The sequence below is a fragment of the Cyprinodon variegatus genome, unplaced genomic scaffold (assembly GCF_000732505.1).
Source record: "Cyprinodon variegatus isolate N-32 unplaced genomic scaffold, C_variegatus-1.0 Scaffold330, whole genome shotgun sequence".
NCBI lineage: Eukaryota > Metazoa > Chordata > Actinopteri > Cyprinodontiformes > Cyprinodontidae > Cyprinodon > Cyprinodon variegatus.
The window spans coordinates 278797-297135 of record NW_015150783.1 but is presented as its reverse complement, the minus strand read 5'-3'; the positions used below and the strand labels follow the sequence as shown (position 1 = coordinate 297135).

The 18339-nt window shown below is 37.1% G+C and overlaps 3 protein-coding genes across 3 annotated transcripts in view; 1 reads left to right on the top strand and 2 right to left on the bottom strand.

Annotated features, from left to right (window-relative positions):
- Window positions 1-12504, top strand: part of sart3 (squamous cell carcinoma antigen recognized by T-cells 3) — a 21728-nt gene extending 9224 nt beyond the window's left edge. Inside the window, exons 12-19 of the mRNA XM_015385052.1 lie at window positions 666-775; window positions 876-988; window positions 8214-8290; window positions 8377-8548; window positions 8641-9083; window positions 9962-10114; window positions 10745-10932; window positions 11018-12504. Coding sequence (XP_015240538.1) covers window positions 666-775; window positions 876-988; window positions 8214-8290; window positions 8377-8548; window positions 8641-9083; window positions 9962-10114; window positions 10745-10932; window positions 11018-11213 — 1452 coding nt within the window. The 3' untranslated portion in view covers window positions 11214-12504. The remainder of the gene's footprint in view (window positions 1-665; window positions 776-875; window positions 989-8213; window positions 8291-8376; window positions 8549-8640; window positions 9084-9961; window positions 10115-10744; window positions 10933-11017) is intronic.
- On the bottom strand, window positions 2664-3796 carry LOC107091243 (chemokine-like receptor 1). The gene has a single exon (XM_015385055.1). The coding sequence runs from the start codon at window positions 3633-3635 to the stop codon at window positions 2709-2711; it is 927 nt and encodes a 308-aa protein (XP_015240541.1). The 5' UTR covers window positions 3636-3796; the 3' UTR covers window positions 2664-2708.
- Window positions 12505-13619: 1115 nt separating the features above from the next.
- On the bottom strand, window positions 13620-16772 carry ficd (FIC domain containing). Its single transcript, XM_015385054.1, has 2 exons — window positions 16246-16772; window positions 13620-14977 (listed from the first exon to the last, which is right to left on the bottom strand). Exons 1-2 carry the CDS (start codon window positions 16520-16522, stop codon window positions 13896-13898), a joined length of 1359 nt encoding a protein of 452 aa, XP_015240540.1. The 5' UTR covers window positions 16523-16772; the 3' UTR covers window positions 13620-13895.
- Between the last annotated feature and the right edge of the window lie 1567 nt (window positions 16773-18339).

Genomic DNA, 18339 nt, shown 5'->3' with positions numbered 1-18339 from the left:
AATTATTCAGAAATCCTACACTGTGATTTCTGTTTTTTTTTCTTCCTCATTTTGTCTCTCATAGTTTAAGTTTCCCTATGATGAAAATGACAGACCTCTCTCATTTTTCTAAGTAGGAGAACTTACAGAATCAGTGGCTGACTAAATACATTTTGGCCCCACTGCAAATGTACCTTATATTATTTATTAACACATAAGAAGCAAAAAGAAAACAATAACAGTCCCATGTAAAGTACACTGGATTGGATCTCGTACATCAGATATCTGATCCAGCTAATTAGTCAATATTGTAGCCGATATCCAATCCAAGTATTGGATTAATGCATCGTCAGTTTTATGACCCTCTTCTTTACCCTGGCTTTTAACACACCTTGAGTTGTTGTTAGTATTTATACCATAAGTCAGTTGTGTATTTTAATTTATTTCTCTCATTTTATTTCTGATTGTTTAGTTTTACATTCTATTAATCTTTCTTATTGTATATACAGCACTTTGGCTAACAAGCAGTTTTTAAATTTGCCTTATAAATAATTTGGGCTGGATTACATAACACATTTTTTAAAGTTTTAAAAAATTAATTTAAAATACTGTTTTACTGTTGGATATTTATTGTTGTCCAATCTTTCAGAATAAAGGAGTTATTCTTCATGTTATTCTCTTACCAGGCTCATCACTGCAAGAACATGCAGAAAGCAAGAGAACTGTGGGATAATATCATGACTAAAGGGAATGCCAAATATGCCAACATGTGGCTGGAATACTATAACCTTGAGAGGTTTGTCTAATGAATCATAAGAGGCAAACTGTAGGTTACCTGTATTTGCTGAAGCTTTTGGGAGTAATGCCCTAACCTTTTCCTCTTGTGTAATCCATAGAGCTTATGGGGACATGGCTCACTGCAGAAAGGCTCTCCACAGAGCGGTTCAGTGCACTTCAGATTACCCAGAACACGTGTGTGAAGTCCTGCTCACCTTTGAGAGGGTAGAAGGTGAGTTTAATCCTGGAGATAACACAACCTTAATCTGTTTCTTTACAAACGTCTTATTAGGGTGCATTTTTACTTCAGAAAGCTTCTCTGGGGTCCCGGGTTGTTTTGTGGTTTTCTATGATGGTTAAAACATTACCAAGATATATTTGTTGATGTCCAAATATTTCTGATTGATTTCTGAATAGATTTCCCTCAGCAGGGAACCTTTGTGATTTTAGCTTTAGCTCACCTGCGCTTTAAATTTGGGTTGAATAAAATAAGGCAGGCTGTTGCATGTGTTTGTTTGAACATCAGTTTTTTTGTCTTGCAAAGGTTAAAGGAGAAGTCTGGTCATATTCAGAATTCAAAATTCTGGAAGAACTTTAAATATGAAATTATTAAATACTGTTCAATAAATGATAAGTGTTTTTATTTAAGATTAATTTTCATTTGAATGTGATTTACCGGAGACATCCATGTTTGTCAAAGAGCACTACTGCCACCTACTGGTTTGTGACATCATGGTGTGGGATCGGCTAATGATCAATTCCCAGTGCTGTATCTGGTGTTTTTTTTTTTTACAATCGCCATTATCCAAGTCATCTTGAAAACATTCTTTTTCGAAATCTTGGCTACATATGACGTGTTTTTTTTATCTGGCCAGAAATTTGATGGCAAATCCTCCCTCTTCAAGTTGGCAATCCAGCAACGAACCCGTCCGTAAACCGGAAATATGAAATAACTCATTTTTTCTCCACTTTTACCCGACGTATTATAACGTCCATCTGCCATGCACGTGGGCATTGTCACTTTAACAATAGCTTTTGCAAATTTCAACGGTGAAGTCTTCTGGAAATCTTCAATAATTGTGCAGGTGTCCTTACAGATCTATGTGTTTGCAATTTATATGTATTATGTGTTTAACCTTTTGAACTAAGTTCCTTAGCTTTTTTAATAACATTGAAGTATATAAAGTAATAGTGCAATTGTGGGCATTTTCCCCATTCTGGGTATTCTTCCAAATACACATTTCAAATGCTTCATCTTAGACGTTGTTGTCATGTTGTTTTATGTTATTCACACATAAATTCATAATGTAGAAAAAAGAATACAGATAGACTTAGAAATACAACAGATTTTGGAGAAAAATGGGAACCTTTTATTAAACTAATGACATTGAAAGCTCATATAAACATCACTTGTATAACTCGTATTGTTAACACTACTGACAACCATTCAGAAAGAGTGCAAAGAGTGACCTTAACTCATCTAACACCATATAACATGGTAAAAGTGGCTCAGAGTATTTAAGAGACAAAAATACATTTGTATATTGGATGTTTGGTTTTGTGTGTCAGTAAATCAATCTAGATCCAATATCCACCTTCAAAAGCTGCACAACAGGAAAATAAGATACTTGCAGAGATATTTAATGTTTCTGCTAATTTCAAATAGCTGACATTGGTAGATGTGATGCTTGGCCACATGTGTGAAGGCAGATAAAAATCATGATGGCTTTGGTGAAAGTGCATTAATCGTATTTTTATATAAAAATATCATGGATTTGTACATGTCTTGACTTAATTTAACAACTAAAACAGTTACATATATATCATTTGAAAACATTGTATTTTATGATGTAATTCAGGAAAACTCCACCTTGTAAAATCACATTTTTGAAGAGCCTTTTTTTTTCCATTTAAACCCACTAAATGATCACTTCAACAGTAAGCTAATGCCTCTAAATGTGTGTAGAAGCTCTGCCGTCCATGGAGCTGGACCTGGACAGGTACCGGCTGGTGGTGCGGCCTTCATCGATCATTGCATTCTCCATCTTGGAGAGTACAGAGCTCTTGAACTTCTGCTTGAAGTCGTTTCCCATGAAGACGTAGAGCAATGGGTTAAGGAAGCTGTTAGCTGATGCTAAAATTGAGCCCATTTGGAGTCCAGAGGTTAAAATATAGAAGTCATGCTTATGAGGGTTCAGCTCAAGTAAGACAAAAATGTGATACGGCAGCCAGCAGACGAAAAATGCAGCAATGAGCATTGTCATTACTTTGAAGGGTTTGGAGGATTTTGTCATCCTGTTGTTTTTGAGTTTGAGGATAATGATGGAATAACAGATGATAATTATGATAAAAGGAACCACAAAACCTGCAATGAGACGGGTAAAGGCAACAGCCTGGTGATTTTGTTTTGAGGTGTAATTGTTGCTGCAAGTGTGCCTGCCATCACTCCCAACATGTACATCCCGATCAATCATGGAGGGGATGCTCAGTCTGATGGCAAGAAGCCAAGAAAACACAACCACAGCTGATGCCTTTTGAACAGATCTGTGGTTTTGGGCCCAAACTGGAAACATTACAGACACACAGCGGTCCACGCTTATGACGACGAGGAGGAAGATGCTGCTGAACATGTTAATGAATAATGCAGAAGATGTAAACTTGCACATGAAGAGACCGAAGATCCACTCTTTCATCACTAAGTTGGCAATGTTAAATGGCAGGAAGACACAGAAGAGGAAGTCAGAGATTGCAAGGCTCAGGTACCAAGTGGTGTTCACTGTCTTCCTCATCTTAAAGCCAGAGATCCAAATGACCAGCATGTTCCCAAAAAAGCCCAGCAGGAAAATGACCACATAGATTACAGCCAGAGACACACACATGCCTTCTTCGCTGCAAGCTGGTTTGTGTTGGAATGGGTTTTCCACATTTATGGTGATGTTGTCCTCAGTGTAGTTAAAATATTCATAGAGCCAGTTGTATGTCTCAATTACACTGTCAAAATCATATTCGATGAACAAGTCGTCAAAACTGTCTGCATCCTCCATTTTGCCTTGTAGAACAAAGATAAAATTTCTGTGAGATTTTTCTTTTACAAACATAGCAACATTATCCAAAAAGTTGCATTAATTTTGGTTGATTTAAAATGAAGACTTAGTAACATCAAAGTGATCAGTTAAACCATACCTTTATTCTCTGATCCTCTGCTGCTGTCTTTTTGTGGTTGGTTTGGTCTAAGCTGAGCACCGTCTGAGCTTCTCCGTTTCATTTAGATATTTTAGAAACAGCATGATCAGCTGACATGGGAGGTTTCTCAATACTTGCATCCCCTTAATGATTTCAGTACTGCATTTTGAGCTCTTGATCTCCTAATTTTTATTTTCCTCAATGACCAAAGTAGGACCCCAACTTTTCTTCCAGATGTTAGATTTAATGCTCAGGAAGATTCAACAGCTGTAGTTAAACGGACAGCTAATAATATTGAGTGATTGAGCTTATTGTGATCGCTTCACATAGAAGAGGACATAAAACTGAGTTTTGTCTACATTTTCTTTACTGTACCGAAAAAGCAGAAGTGATATCTTCCAAACAGACAAATAAAGGCGTATATAAAACAACACAGGATGGAAAAGACTTTTCAAACTGATACCCTGCTTCTGATCCCTGAGTTTCAGAGTAAAACTGACAGATTTCTTACCTATATTAACCAGTCAATGTGCTTTATCCCATGAATCTAGACAAATATTAATACATCACTTCTACTTTTTTTTAGCATTAGCAACACCATCCTTATGAACATATAAAAGAAGTGTCCTGATGTCTAAATCATTGTGTGTTTTGGTGTTCTGTACATAAGGTTTTTATGAATCCATTTAGAGTTTCAGTCTTAGTTGCTTTGTGTTTTCAGTTTCCTGGTTTTTCTTCTTCTATTTCAAGGGTATCGGACACAGACTTCTACTTTATGACATATGTCTTTCTTGGGTCTTGGGGGCCATATACAAGGCTATGATGGTTCTGATCGGCCAGTGGGCCTTAAGTTGGACACATGTTCTCTGTGTTAGTTTTGTCCAAACATTTTCCCTCATCAGATTTCTTCTGTCTTTGCCCTCTGATCCCACTAAGCTGTTTTTACATCGGATATGATAAAATATAAGATTGTGTGCTTTGGTTTTAGGTGTATGTATCAAAAATAAAATCAAACTTGTGCATATACTTATTGCTTTTAAAATTAATCACTTATCAGTCCTTCAAGGGAGCAAGAAATAAAACCCGTGGAGAAATAAAACTATTAGAAAACATATAAGAAGTTAAGGGATTAAAAAGGAAAGACAAAACTAAAAATAATTCAGAACCAAAGTAACAAATCCGGTTCTCTTTTATCATCATTGTTAAGTAGAGAACCAGGGAAATGGAACATTTCTGAAATTGAAAAATACCAAAAATCCAAATGGGAAAAAAATGTATTTTAACAATTCCGAGTTATTAATACCTGTAATTATGAATTTCATTTTTACAATGAAAACCAAAATAGTTTCACATTCCTTTTCTGTGTCACTCCTAAACCTCATGTAGCTATCTGGTAAATTAGGAACTAATAGATTGTATAAGCCAGAATATCTGATTTACTTAGATGCAAGATCACTTTAAAAACCTGCCTTGGAGATTACATTTTTAACTGAAGGCTAAGGTTATAAATAATCAAACACATGCATGCTAGAAAAGGTGAAGACTTCATTTGTGAAACGTTCTGGTGTCTCTAATGAATCCTGGACTCTTGTTCTACAGTTTAGAAGATGCCAAAAGGGGTCTTTTAGATTCAATTCAGCTTTAATGGCGTCATCAAAAGGAATGATCTATACTGGTGACCCGTTTACCGACTGATTTATTTATTTACCTGACAGTTTCAGATTGTTAGAAGGGTAGCATCAGTAAAAAAGAAAATGGTCTTAACTCTGACACTCAGACTGTTAGCTATGGTTTCGTTTCTGTAAAAAAGGTTGTGTGTTGTATTTTTCAGTAGTCAGCACTTTATGCCAGCACTTTTAGTTGATGGCTCTAAAATCCTAAAACTTCACCAATAAACTCTGACAAGTGCTAATGAGAGAAATATGCATTCAAAGGGTGGTGTTAGGATTACTCATTCCTAAGAAAAGACACACTGATAAAAGATCAGTTTGATCTAGGAACTTAAAAATGGAATAGTTTTTAGATAAACTTAACTCTGTCTCCATTCTGTGTCTACATATCTATGTCCCTACAATCCACTTGATCAAATTCTCCCCTATTGTGAGAAATAATATTTTGGGATGACCTACATAAAAATAAAAAAAATATTGGCACAAATTTATTGCACAAATTTTACCTTTGTACCCTTTTTTTAATTGAGCATCAAGGCCTGCAGTGTGAACGTAGCCTGAGGTCTTGAACTCCCAAAGATCTGCGATTTTTGTGATTATTTTGCAAGTGATTGTTTTCAACTTCTCACATTGTTAATTCTGTTTACAGAAAAGTTGGTCTGATACAGGAAATTAATCTGTTTTTAAAAGTTAAAGTACAACATTTATTGGAGGTGATTACAACGATTATTCATTCATCTCAGTTTATTTATCCAGTGCCAATTCACAGCATGTCTTCACTAACATAATTCCCAGAATTTCTGCTTTAGCAGCTTTAAGTAATGCTGTTTTATGGCTTTAGCTACAACTAATGCACTAGTGTTTACTCTGCACCTCCAAAAGAGAGAAGTAATGAAGCTTTAAGGCATGCATAATTAAGTGAGACCATCTTGTGAAATGCTTTCAATGTTTCCGAGAAATCATTCGTTTTGTATGTTCCTGGTAGCTGCCACACATAGTGAGCAACATGAGCAACTGCACCCTGATGACCAAAATATGGCCCTAACTTTTCTTGCAGATGTTAGATTTAGTTCTCGGAAAAATTCAACAGCTGGAGTTAAAAGGACAGCTATTTATACTGAGTGAGTGAGCTTAATGTGATAACTTAATAAATCAAATAAATCAAATTCTCCCCTATTGTGAGAAATCATATTTTGGGATGACCCACATAAAAAAAAAAAAAAAAAAGTTGCAAACTTTACACAAAAGCTATGAAAAGGCACAAACTATGACAATGAGGTGAAGGGTTTATTTGGGTTTTATTTCCAAATATTTCTTGGTTTTATTTTTGTTTTGATGCGTTTTTTCTGTTAAAGACTGAAATCCATTAGATTAATTTTGGATATTCATTATGTCTGCAATTCCAGCGTTCTTTAGTAATTTGTATCTTTGAGAGAGTATGCTTATATTATTTTGCCATTATAATTTTAGAAGTTAAAATGGCCTTACAACAACAACAACAACATTATTTGTTATTTAATCATTGCTGGGATAATAAACCATCCAGCAAAATATCTTATCATGTCAGGCCTATTCAGGAGTTTGAATCTTGAAATTCATTTCAAATCTGTAATTACACGCTTTCAGATAGTTCAAAGTGACTTTGGTTGGCATTTAAATCAATGTCCAGAGGTCCATACACTGATCTGATCTGTTATGTAATTGAAAGTATTGAATGGGGTGGCATTATAACTAATATAAAGCACTTTTTCTCCTCATTATCAATCAAAAATAATTAAATACATTTTCCTCCACCTTTGTGTTGCTGTTGTTTTCTTTTGCGGGTGGGACGTTAGTAACAGTGGGTGGATCTTTATTAGTTCAGCAGCATAGCTTTCTCGTAAAGCATGGATATTACAAGTCAAAACTTTTTTTATTGCCACCTTCAGAACAAGAACACATTTCTTGGTTCTTGCGGGATATGTAACAACCTTAAAACTATTTAAGCTGCATACCATCAATTATACAATTTAACATAAAAAAATGCATCTTTCAAAAACATTCTCTCTCCTGTAGTAGAACAAATGATCCACTTAGTATCAACAAACAAAGATCCCGGTTTTGTGCAAACGCATACAGCATATGGCCTGGGTATAAAATTAGATGTTATGTAACTAATTTCATTGTTTAAAGACATATTTGTTTATATTAGAACGAAGAACGTCTGTCTTCTCAGTGAGCCTAAACAGCACTCAGATATTTAGCTTACATTTTTCACTGAGTTGTTAGCCGCATTCCAAGCGCTAAACAGGATTTCTGCTGCAGTTTTCCACATTATGGTTCCCCGCAATGGTTTGCTGCAAATTTATTTATGTTTTTAAATTTAAGAACTCAATAATTGCATTTGATCCAATTGTGAACAGTTTATTTGTAGCCAGTGTAACCAACTGGCTGGGAACATTTTCCCTTCAATCAACAGCTTGGAATCTGGTTTGATAGAGTTAATGTAGTGGTACTTAGAGGTTCTGGAGATATCCATTTTGCAGGTTGCTTTGCTTTATCAATCAAAACAACACGCAGTAAGAATTTGAATCGATATTTTTTGATGTTCCATTTCTAATGCAGGTACTTTGGAGGACTGGGACACAGCAGTGCAAAAGACAGAGACGAGGCTAAACAGGATAAACGAGCAGAGAGCAAAGGTACAGCACCATTTAGTGATGCACTTTGTGCTAGCATATCATTTGGCCGTGTGCGGATAATCTTTTTGTTTTTCCCCGTCTGTCAGGCCGCAGAGAAAGAAACCAACATGGCACGTCAAGAGGAGGAGAAAATGGAGCAGCGACGGAAGGCCAAGGCAGAAAAGAAGAACCAGAAGAAAGGCCAGAGGGCGACTCGAGGTGGAGAGAAGAGAAAAGCAGAGCAGGATGATTATCAGGAAGACTGGAATGAAGAATCTGGTAAAACTGGATTAAAAGAAAGCGATTCAATTTTATACATTTTATTTATTTCTGTGAGATAATTTTTTTTCTGGTCCCTTTTACTTTACAAGCTCCTAAAAGGCAGAAAGGAAACGGTGACAACACAGAAGAGTACATGGAGACAGAGACTGGAGGAAGGAATGCTCCTCCTGGTTATAAGCCTACTCAAGATGGAGCTAAAAATGCCCAGCAGGGGGCAGTAGCTGCTGCACAGAGGCAGAATGATGACAAACCGGAGCTGCGGGATGACAGCTGCAGCGTGTTCATCAGTAACCTGGCGTACACCCTGGAGGACCCAGAGCCCAAGCTAAAGGCGCTGTTTGAGAGCTGCGGCCCCATCAGGCAGGTTCGGCTGGTCACCAGCAACAGAGGGAACTTCAAAGGTTACGGATATGTGCAGTTTGAATCTGTAGTCTCAGTGGCCGAAGCCCTGAAGATGGACAGAAAGGAGCTGGAGGGCAGACCTATGTTTGTGTCACCCTGTGTCGACAAAAACAAAAATCCAGAGTTTAAGGTTAGTAGATACCAATTTCTGCATACTTTGATGCACAAAAAGTGTTTTCATATTTCATTTTGATTTATTTTAATCAGTTTTATCCATGTCATATTGAATTAATTACTAGTGAAAAAACATCAGATTCAAATACATTTCTTAAAGTCAAGTTGTTCCCTCCCATCCTTTATACATTTTTTTTATTTATTAAATATAAAAACAGTAGAAACCTGAAACATATCTTTGATATAAAATGTATTTAAAATTTGTGCAGTTGTATCCAGACTTTGAACTGACACTGAATTTCAGCAGAAATCCTTTAAAGCTCCTATTATGTAAAACAGGTTTGATAAAGTCTGAAATTTTCATTATTCTCTGTCAAATCAGTCACTGTAGTCATTTATTTGAAGGACTACTAGTAGAGAGAAACTGGACTGATCATCAATATTTGTTGATTTTCTTTTTCTTCCTCCATTTAAAGGATAAAAGTGACTCAATGATAAAGATTACACATCTCAATTTTAATTAAAAGAAACCTTTATTAACAAATAAAAAAGATATTTGCATGTGATAGATAATGAAGGGAACAGCAATGAATGCCCTTCACGTAATCACAAGGAATGGCTGCTGATGAAAAAGTTAAATTGGCATATTATTGACCAACGCTGACACTAGAAAAAAGCCCCACAAGTATCGGCCAACAATGTTTCCTGGTCGATGTAACGCCTAGTGCTTAGATTTTGCCATTGTTGTGTTTAGGTCTAGCAGAATATTTTCTTTTGGGTTTTTTGGACTGTTAAAAAATGACTCCTCGGTTGTTGTTTTTTTAAATCTGAGGAGAGATTACTCACTGCTCTCTGTAGTGGACAACCCGGTTGATATATTGATGTCCACTGTAGGTGTTTAAGTACAACACATCGATGGAGAAACACAAAATCTTCATCTCTGGGCTCCCATTCTCGTGCACTAAAGAGCAACTGGAGGAGATCTGCAAAAATCACGGCACCATCAAGGATGTTCGTCTGGTCACGTACCGATCAGGGAAACCTAAGGTGAGAACTTTTTCTGTCTGCACCACCTTCACTTCTTCACAATTTGTAATGTTATAAACACTTCCAAGTATTTCAATGCAATTTTCTGTCTCAACAACATAAAGTAGATCTGCAGAAGGTTTTAACAATAACTTAAGTTTCTTTTCCCCCCTTCCTTAAAGATCCCAGGCATGAAGGGTTAAAAGTCTTTCTGTTGACAAATTATCCTTTCTGAGCTCTAGATCTCTGTTGCTCACACTATTCATCTATTCATATGTTTCCAATAATGCCAACTAACCTTTGAGGCCTTTAGATAACATTGGTTTTATATCAGGAGTAAATTTATATGCAGGTTAATACAGTTGGTTGGATTTTATTTTATTTAGGGGTGTCGGTAAAGAGGTCATACTAAATATCATGGCACATTCCCATTTGTAAAGCACTTATTAAATTGTTTCACCTAATTTATATCTTGTGCTCCTTTGTGTTAGTCTGTCAGTTTAAACCGATTAGATTACATTTAGGAGTTTGAGGCAATCATGAACAGGTCAATGGGTGGGAATATTTTAGCCAGACGCTGTAGCCAGAAGAGTTTATTTAAAGGATTTAAAGACGAGCATCTTTGCTACATCCTGGTTTCTGGCTCTGCAGGGTCTGGCATATGTCGAGTTTGCAGATGAAAAGCAGGCTTCTCAGGCAGTGCTGAAACTAGATGGCATCGATGTGGAGGGGAACAAAATCACTGTTGCCATTAGCAACCCTCCACGCAGAAACCCGATGGATAAGCCTGGTTCCAGCAGGCCCATGGGAGACATAATGCCTCATCAGGTCTACGGCTCGTAAGTTCACCAATATTTACTCTCTAATTCCAGCATGTTGTCGTCATCTTTGTCGCTAAAAGCGCTAATGAATCTTGTGTTACAGGAGAGGGAGAGGACGCACTCAACTTTCTCTACTCCCTCGCTCTCTGCACCGTCAAACGGCGCCTCCGGGCAAGGTGGAGAACGGGACCACAGCCGAGCGAGAGGCGCCACCAACAGGAAGCGCTGCAGCCAATGCGGCCGGAGAGTCGAGGTCTTTGTCAAACTCAGACTTTGCAAAGATGCTTCTCAATAAGTGAGCGAAAGCAAAGGGGAACTGTGAACTCCTTTACACTGAAAGCCATCCTGTGTCCTTACAAATTAAGTGTTGGTGATTTCTGCTGTGATCAGTTACCTGATGGTCCCTTTAATCGCACTCACAACCTTCATCTGTTCTGCAAGATTGCCTTATCCATAAAGACGTGTATCATATTTGTGTGTAAATATGTGAAGTTTTCTGCTTTTTTCTGTGTACTATTTAAGGGATCTGATTTGAGAGTATTTTTTAAATATTCAAAACAACCGAACTTGTGAGTGTTGATTTTAAAAGGGGGAAAAAAAGGCATATGCAAAGTCTCTGACAAAGTGTGAAATAGTTTGTGTACAGTGTGGATGTGCTTTGATGGGGTTTTATTTTTTCTTGTGTAGACATTTTTTGTTATTGTATACTTTTTTTTTAAGTCATTACTAGGTTATTATGGAGCACACCTGAATCAAGTTGACACAGATTAACATTTTTTATCCACTGTGTTGTACAGTGGAAAAGCCATCACTCTCCTGAAGCTGGATTCTTCTTGTTCTTAAGATGCGGTTCCACCCTTTGTTGGTTTTATTTCATCAGATCTGCTAAGGATCAGAATGTACACTTTCCCCAGTTAAGTTTCAGCCTCAGTCTGATGGTTCTTTACAGCCCAAAATAGGTTTAATGGGAGATGAACTGGATTTGCTTAATGCTGTGAAGCCTAAAAATGGTTGGACTCTAAAGAAGTCTGCTCTATTGGGGAGAATTAAACTGATTGGCTTATTTTCTTTTTTTAGTTCAGCTGTGTGGATCACCAAGAACTTAGAGGAACCTCTTGTTAGTTGTAATTAGATGTCAAGCAAATTTATTCTCAAGTGTCAAATTTCTTAAGTTTTCTTTGAAATGGGTAAAAAAGTTACCTAGCTCAGTTGTGATTTGTTTGCATTTAAACTTTAAAAGGAATGTGCAACTGTAAAGATGAAGCTGATTTTAGTGTTTTAATCCTTAAAGTTGGTTTCATCCTCAATAGTTGTGTTTAACAATCTTTTCTGTCATCTGACATGTAGGACGGTGGAGAATCTATGCAGTTTTTCCATGTTGGGGTAAAAAGGTTGGGTTCTTGTACATACTGTTCAGTAACACATTTCAGAAAGATTTCCTAAGTTTGTAAAAACAAAGACAGATTTACATTTTCAGATGGTATGTATTGCTCTCACCACAGTGCCCTGTCTAAAGTGAACTAAAAGTGTAAATACGAGTCTGAGGTCATCTTCTGTTTTATTGTCCAGTATTAAATGGTTGTATTGTGAGTTTTGCCGTTTTGTATGATTTTTTAGGTTAATGTTTTAAATTTGGAGGATCTGAAAAGAATAAAAGGCTTTCAGAATTAGTCACTATTTTTTAAATGTGCATCGTGAAGAAAGGTCATTTGATTTAGTATTCAGACAAAAATGAAAAACAATCCACTGGACTTGGTTTCCAACTTGGAAAACAAGTCCAGTGGATTGTTAATTTTTTTTGGAATGACTATGACCTGGATGACTGAGAACCTTCACCAGCATTTCATTTAGTAATTAAAAAAATATTTTAATTTAGTTGCAGCTTAAATCTTATTTTTTAAATCTGATCAGACTGATATGGTTTAATTATAATCTACAGGCTGTATTCACAGTTGCAAGGAGGACATTTCTGTAACAGTTCTGTGAAGAGTTTTTCCTGTACGCTAAATTCCATTTTTCCACTGGTACCTTATTCCTAAGTTTAAAATGGAGTTCATTCTCTCCTTTCCTTGCATACTTTTCCTTATCTTCCTTTTCTCCCTTCATGTCTGTCTGCTTACCTTTTCCCATTTTTAAGTGTTCTTAGGTATTTTAAACATCCTTTCTCCCTGCTTTCTTTGAGTGCTTCAGTGCTTTTTTTTCTGGTTCCAAATTTAAAGCTCTTCCACCATGAATATATTTACCATTAGTCTGAGAGCTTAAATATTTTAGAGTTAACTGAACTGTTTACAGAGTTATGTCAATCATAGATCAGACTGGCTGTTCACGGGGTGCCATTTTCTTGCATTAGAGGGAAAGTTGAAAGAAAAAATTGTGCACTAGAAACAAAGAAAAGCTTTGAATCATGAAGATCTAATTTAAGAGTTGGGTTAAGGAATGGAGGGTTATAAGCAAGGGTTTATAAATAAAAATGCCATTTTTAATATTCCAACAAAATTTTAGGTTTTTAATAGATTATAAAGAAGTTAGCAGAACTTCACACTTGACGTGTATCTTTAAGTAAACTGAAATTTCAAATTTGCTGACTAAAATGACTTCATCAGATTCTAAATGCATTGAGATGTTTCTGTAGGTTCCCTTTGCTGTGTTTTTGTTGTCATTAAAAAGAATTAAAATCTCTTAATCTAAAATGACTGCACATGCTAAAGAAATAAGTCACTTTTATTCTAAAATAAATACATGAACGTGCTTTACAGTTTTGTCAACAAACTTTCAAGAGAAACACTTAAACTCTTTACTTGTAGCTTAAAAATGAAAGAAGTTTGAAACGTCTGTTTGCACTTAAAGATCTTAAGATTTGAATTTGGCAAAAAGACGAGATTTAGCACAATTTAAGCCACTGATGGAAAACCTTTCAGATGAACTAAAATGTATTATTACATTGTGGAAACTCATGCCCCCATTTTCCTTAACCCTTCTATTTAGTTGTGTACAGGAATGGTCTGTTTGCAGCTGGGACAGGCCTGGTTCCGGTCGGCTTCAGGGAGTCCGACCGCGTGCTCGGTGGTGGAAATCAACAGAGTGTCCAGTGTCATTTCCGTACACTTGGCTATGAATCGAATGAAAGGACGCACATCCCCCTCGTTGGCCGTGTTCAAAGTGGAGTAATATTCAGCCCTTTGCTCTTTGCGAATAGTAATCGGTGGATACCTCGCCTGCATCAGAACAAGGTTCATGAGCAGCCGTGACGTGCGTCCATTTCCGTCTATGAATGGGTGTACGTAAACCAGTTTGTAGTGGGCAAGAGCTGCGTACTCCACCGGGTGCAGCTGCAGGGCTTCCTCCGAGTTCAGCCATTGCACCAGCTCATCCATATGTCGCTGCAGGTCCTTGGGGTGTGGTGGGATGTGTTGGCCCACAAACACCTGGCTTGTGCGCAACCGACCGCCTTCCACAGGATCCACATAGCCAAGCACTCGTCTGTGAATCTCCAGGATGTTGCTGACAGTGATGGCTCCCGATCTTGACAGCAGTGTGGTGTTGATGTACTTCATGGCTGCATCCACGCCGATTGCCTCATTTTGCTCCTGAAGGCTCTTCCCGGGAACGGCGTAACGTGTCTCGATGATATGTCGGATCTCTGACAGAGTCAGGGTGTTTCCCTCTATTGCCACAGTGTGATAAATGTGGTGGTAGTAGGTCTCCTCCATCACTCGACGAAGGGCGGAGTTACCTTTGGGAATGGACATAAGCCTGCGCACTTTGCTGTCGATTAAGCTGAAGTAGCGCTGGTCAATCTCTTCCACCAGGGGAAGGGTTCGGTCTCTGCTGACCAGAGCTCTCTCATTACATGGTGAGAGGGCCAAGGCCTTCGTATAGAGGTGGTCTGCCTGAACGACATCCTTTTCCTCCTCCAGTATGGTCCCCAGCTCTGTCAGAGCATCCACAAAGTCAGGGTTCATACTAAGAGCATGCACCAGCAGCTTGTGAGCCTTCTCTCTCTTCCCAAGTTTCTTCATCTCCAGAGCCTGCAGTAGTGCTGCTTTGGCCTCCAGCTCCATCTCTGCATTAAAAAAAGAAAACTCTAAATTAGGCTAGAAATTTGACTTTTAGAAAACCAGGGGCTGCATAATGACAAACCTGTTCTTTAAGAGTTTGCGCTGCCACCCTATTACATCTGAACCTTTTACAAATTTCTAATGTATAAAGTCTTATTTAGGTGTGCAAGCTGATGTATAACTAACTAGCCTGTATAAAATAACGAAAAAACAAAACAGATTTTAAGACATGATTTTTTTTTTTAAATAGAAATTTTCTAGCTTTTGGGACAATATCATCTGATAAAAAGTACATTTATATACATGTTTAAGCCAGAATGATTTGAAATTTAAATATAACTTCCCTACGACTTTAAAGTAAAAACAATCTGAAATGAATGATGTGCAATTATATTCTCTTTGTTTAACTGTGGTAATCCTAAATAAAATGCAGGGAAATCAACCGTTTTTAAAAGTCTTCCAGTAAATATGTCCAACTGTGTAATTTAGCTATGGTATGAAAACATTGTCTCTGTCTTTGTATGTTTTTCTTTTTTAACTGCAACAATGGTTGGTTCTCACGAGCACTTTTAACTCATGTTTGGATGTATTTTGTTTTTAAACAGTTTGATTATTTTCTATCAAATTACCCTGAATGGGACAATATGATATTGAGACTGGAAAGTTAGTAAAACTTCATTTTATGATGGAAGGAACCAAGCACAGGTAAATAAGGGAAGAAAAGCTGTTCGACTGAAGACCAGAGGAAAGGTTCACTTTACAACAGAACTACTACCTGCAATCTTTTTGTTGGTAATTTCCATTCATTTCTTACAATGATAAAATGAAAGTTCTGCCTTAAATCAAATTGGGAATCTATTGCAAGAGCTGAATCCAGATGTTCAGATATCCTACCTCCTATCTGAGCTTGAGATATTTGCAAAGAGTCTCTTTGCAGGGTAGGTATGCCTTGAAAGATTTGAAGCTTTTACTGCAGAAAATGGCAGTTTAATTAATACGACCAATTCTTTTTTAAATTTGTATTTGAAGAACAAGTGATAATCTTGTTTAAAATACTTTCCACTTCACAACTTTTAGTATTTCTGTCTTAAAACCCCAAGTAAAACACACAGAATGTGATGCTTACAAGAGGACAATGTTATAGGGGTGTGATTACTTTAAAAGGGCAATACAAACAGTCCATGCTATTAATACTAAAAGCGAAATAATAAATCTGAATCATCTTAAACATCTCTTAAACATATGGCAGGTGCTTTGACACGTTTGTGTTTACCTTTGCTGGGTTTGGTCTTCTGAGGCAGAAGATCCAGAGCTGTGAAGGGGACAGTCAGGCTGGTGGACTGCACAGCTGGAGGAGACTGTGAGCTCCCCCACAGCTGGCAGCGGAATTGGGCGATACCTTTCAGGGAGGCACAGCACTGGTTTTGCATCCCAATAAGAGGCAGCAGCAGCATGGCAACCAAAGAGCCAAGAACCACGCACAGCACTGGGCCCCATCCTCCGAGGAAACGGCGGCCGTTGATGCACCGCCATTCCGTCACAGCAGCCATTATGAGCCCAGGTTAAATCCGACATCGTTCAGTGGTAACAGCCCCCCATCAAATTCCACCGTGTAAAGAGCCTAAGGGTGGCAGGGAAGAAGAAAAACTCGGCTACAATGCACACCTGCCCGGTCACCGGCAACTTTCGGAAACATACACTAGTCGTTTTAATTTAGCCTCTCTGTCGTCAAAAGGTAGCCTCCTACTGTTGAAGCGTTACAGCAAAATTAACAATTAAAACTTTAGGGAAGCGTTTATGTTCTCGACGTTGGCTTGCCTGTTTACAAGACGTATACATAAGCACTTCCGCTTGCTTACGCAGGAGTAATCTCGCTTGTTATTGGCCAAAGCACTTATTGAAAAGCAGTTTCTATTGGTTAAAACTTGAAGAAAACGCTTAGTGGTTCGTAACCGTCTCTGATTGGTTGATGTGTGGGGTAGTATTCCCTCAATGAAATCTGACAGGTAAGCACCTAACCTAACACGCAGATGATTGAGAGTTTACACAGAAATCTCAGAGATAGTTTACGCAAAAATTTGAAAATTGTGTACCGTAATTTGGCTTCCCCAATAGGTTAAGATGGGATAGTGTCTTATTTGTATATTTTTACCTACTTCTGGAATAAACCTTCTTCACTGTTGTTGTGTGTACATTAATTTTAAGTAGATTAGGTAGTGATTTCTGTATATGCAAGATTGTTCATATATGAGGTTAAGAATTAACATTTTTCTCCTGTTTACTAATGTGTTTATTTTTCAATTTTGTTTTCCTTCTTGGATTAACACTTTATCTTTTTATCTACCTCTACATATAGATTACTACTACAGATTTATTGACACTTCTGTTAAAAATGTGTAAAAACGGTTTCAGTGGTTTTTCACATTCTGAATTTATTTCTTAGAAATTACTTCAGAAAATGCATTCAATATGCTAAGCAGTGACATTTGACAAAATCTCTGATCAAGCTGTTATGTGACCCCTGCTGGTAATATTTTTTACAAGCTTTTTACTAATAGCATCCACTAAATCCAAGACAAATCCAGGTTGGATTTAGGTCTGGGGACTGAAATAGGACTGAAATGGACATAAAGTAAGATTGAGTTTTAGTTTCTGGTGAACTATCTGTTTTGATTTTGTAATACATTATACAGTCCTTATCTTGCTACAAGTCCTAATTTGAATCCATTCTCAGCTTTCTGTCAGAGTTCACCATGTGTTTTAAAAAAATCATGTTGTCACAAACTTCAATAAGTTTCCCAGAGTTCCTTGAAGAGGAAAGGACCCGCAGCATCACTGATTATATTTCATAATTTATGGTGAGATACAGATACCTTTCTGTCTCTGAAGGTAATTAGCTCCACAAGGATTAATTAGGGCTATCAGGATGAAAAAAAAAGTTGAATACATATTCACTTTAGATCAATACTTATTTAGGTTTTAATTTTATCATTGCCATCTTATTGTTGAACTGTAATTTGTTCTCTGTTACAGAAAGCAAATATATTTCATCCTCTATCAGCATCTAGGATTTACTCAACAGGTTCCTATTTTTAATATAACACCAAGTTAATACTGATAATTTTATAGGTGCATATGTAAATCTATTCAACATTCTAATATTTTAATCTGATTTACAAAGATGTCAACGCTTTTAATACCCACTTTCACCAAGTAGACTGTCTGGCATGTTTCCAGCTTCTTACCATTTATCTGATGTTAGTTTTAGACTAAATTAATTGGAATAAAGGTAATGATGGTTCTCTAGTGTGTGGTAATATAACTTTTCAAATGTTCTATTACTTTGATTTTTTTCTGTATGTTTTAT

Excerpts from the sequence above, each read along its gene's own strand:
- LOC107091243 (XM_015385055.1), bottom strand. The coding sequence starts at position 3,635 with ATGTGTGTGTCTCTGGCTGTAATCTATGTGGTCATTTTCCTGCTGGGC.
- ficd (XM_015385054.1), bottom strand. The coding sequence starts at position 16,522 with ATGGCTGCTGTGACGGAATGGCGGTGCATCAACGGCCGCCGTTTCCTC. Across the intron at positions 14,978-16,245 it reads GAAGACCAAACCCAGCAAAG|AGATGGAGCTGGAGGCCAAA; the intron begins GTAAACACAAAC and ends TTTTTAATGCAG.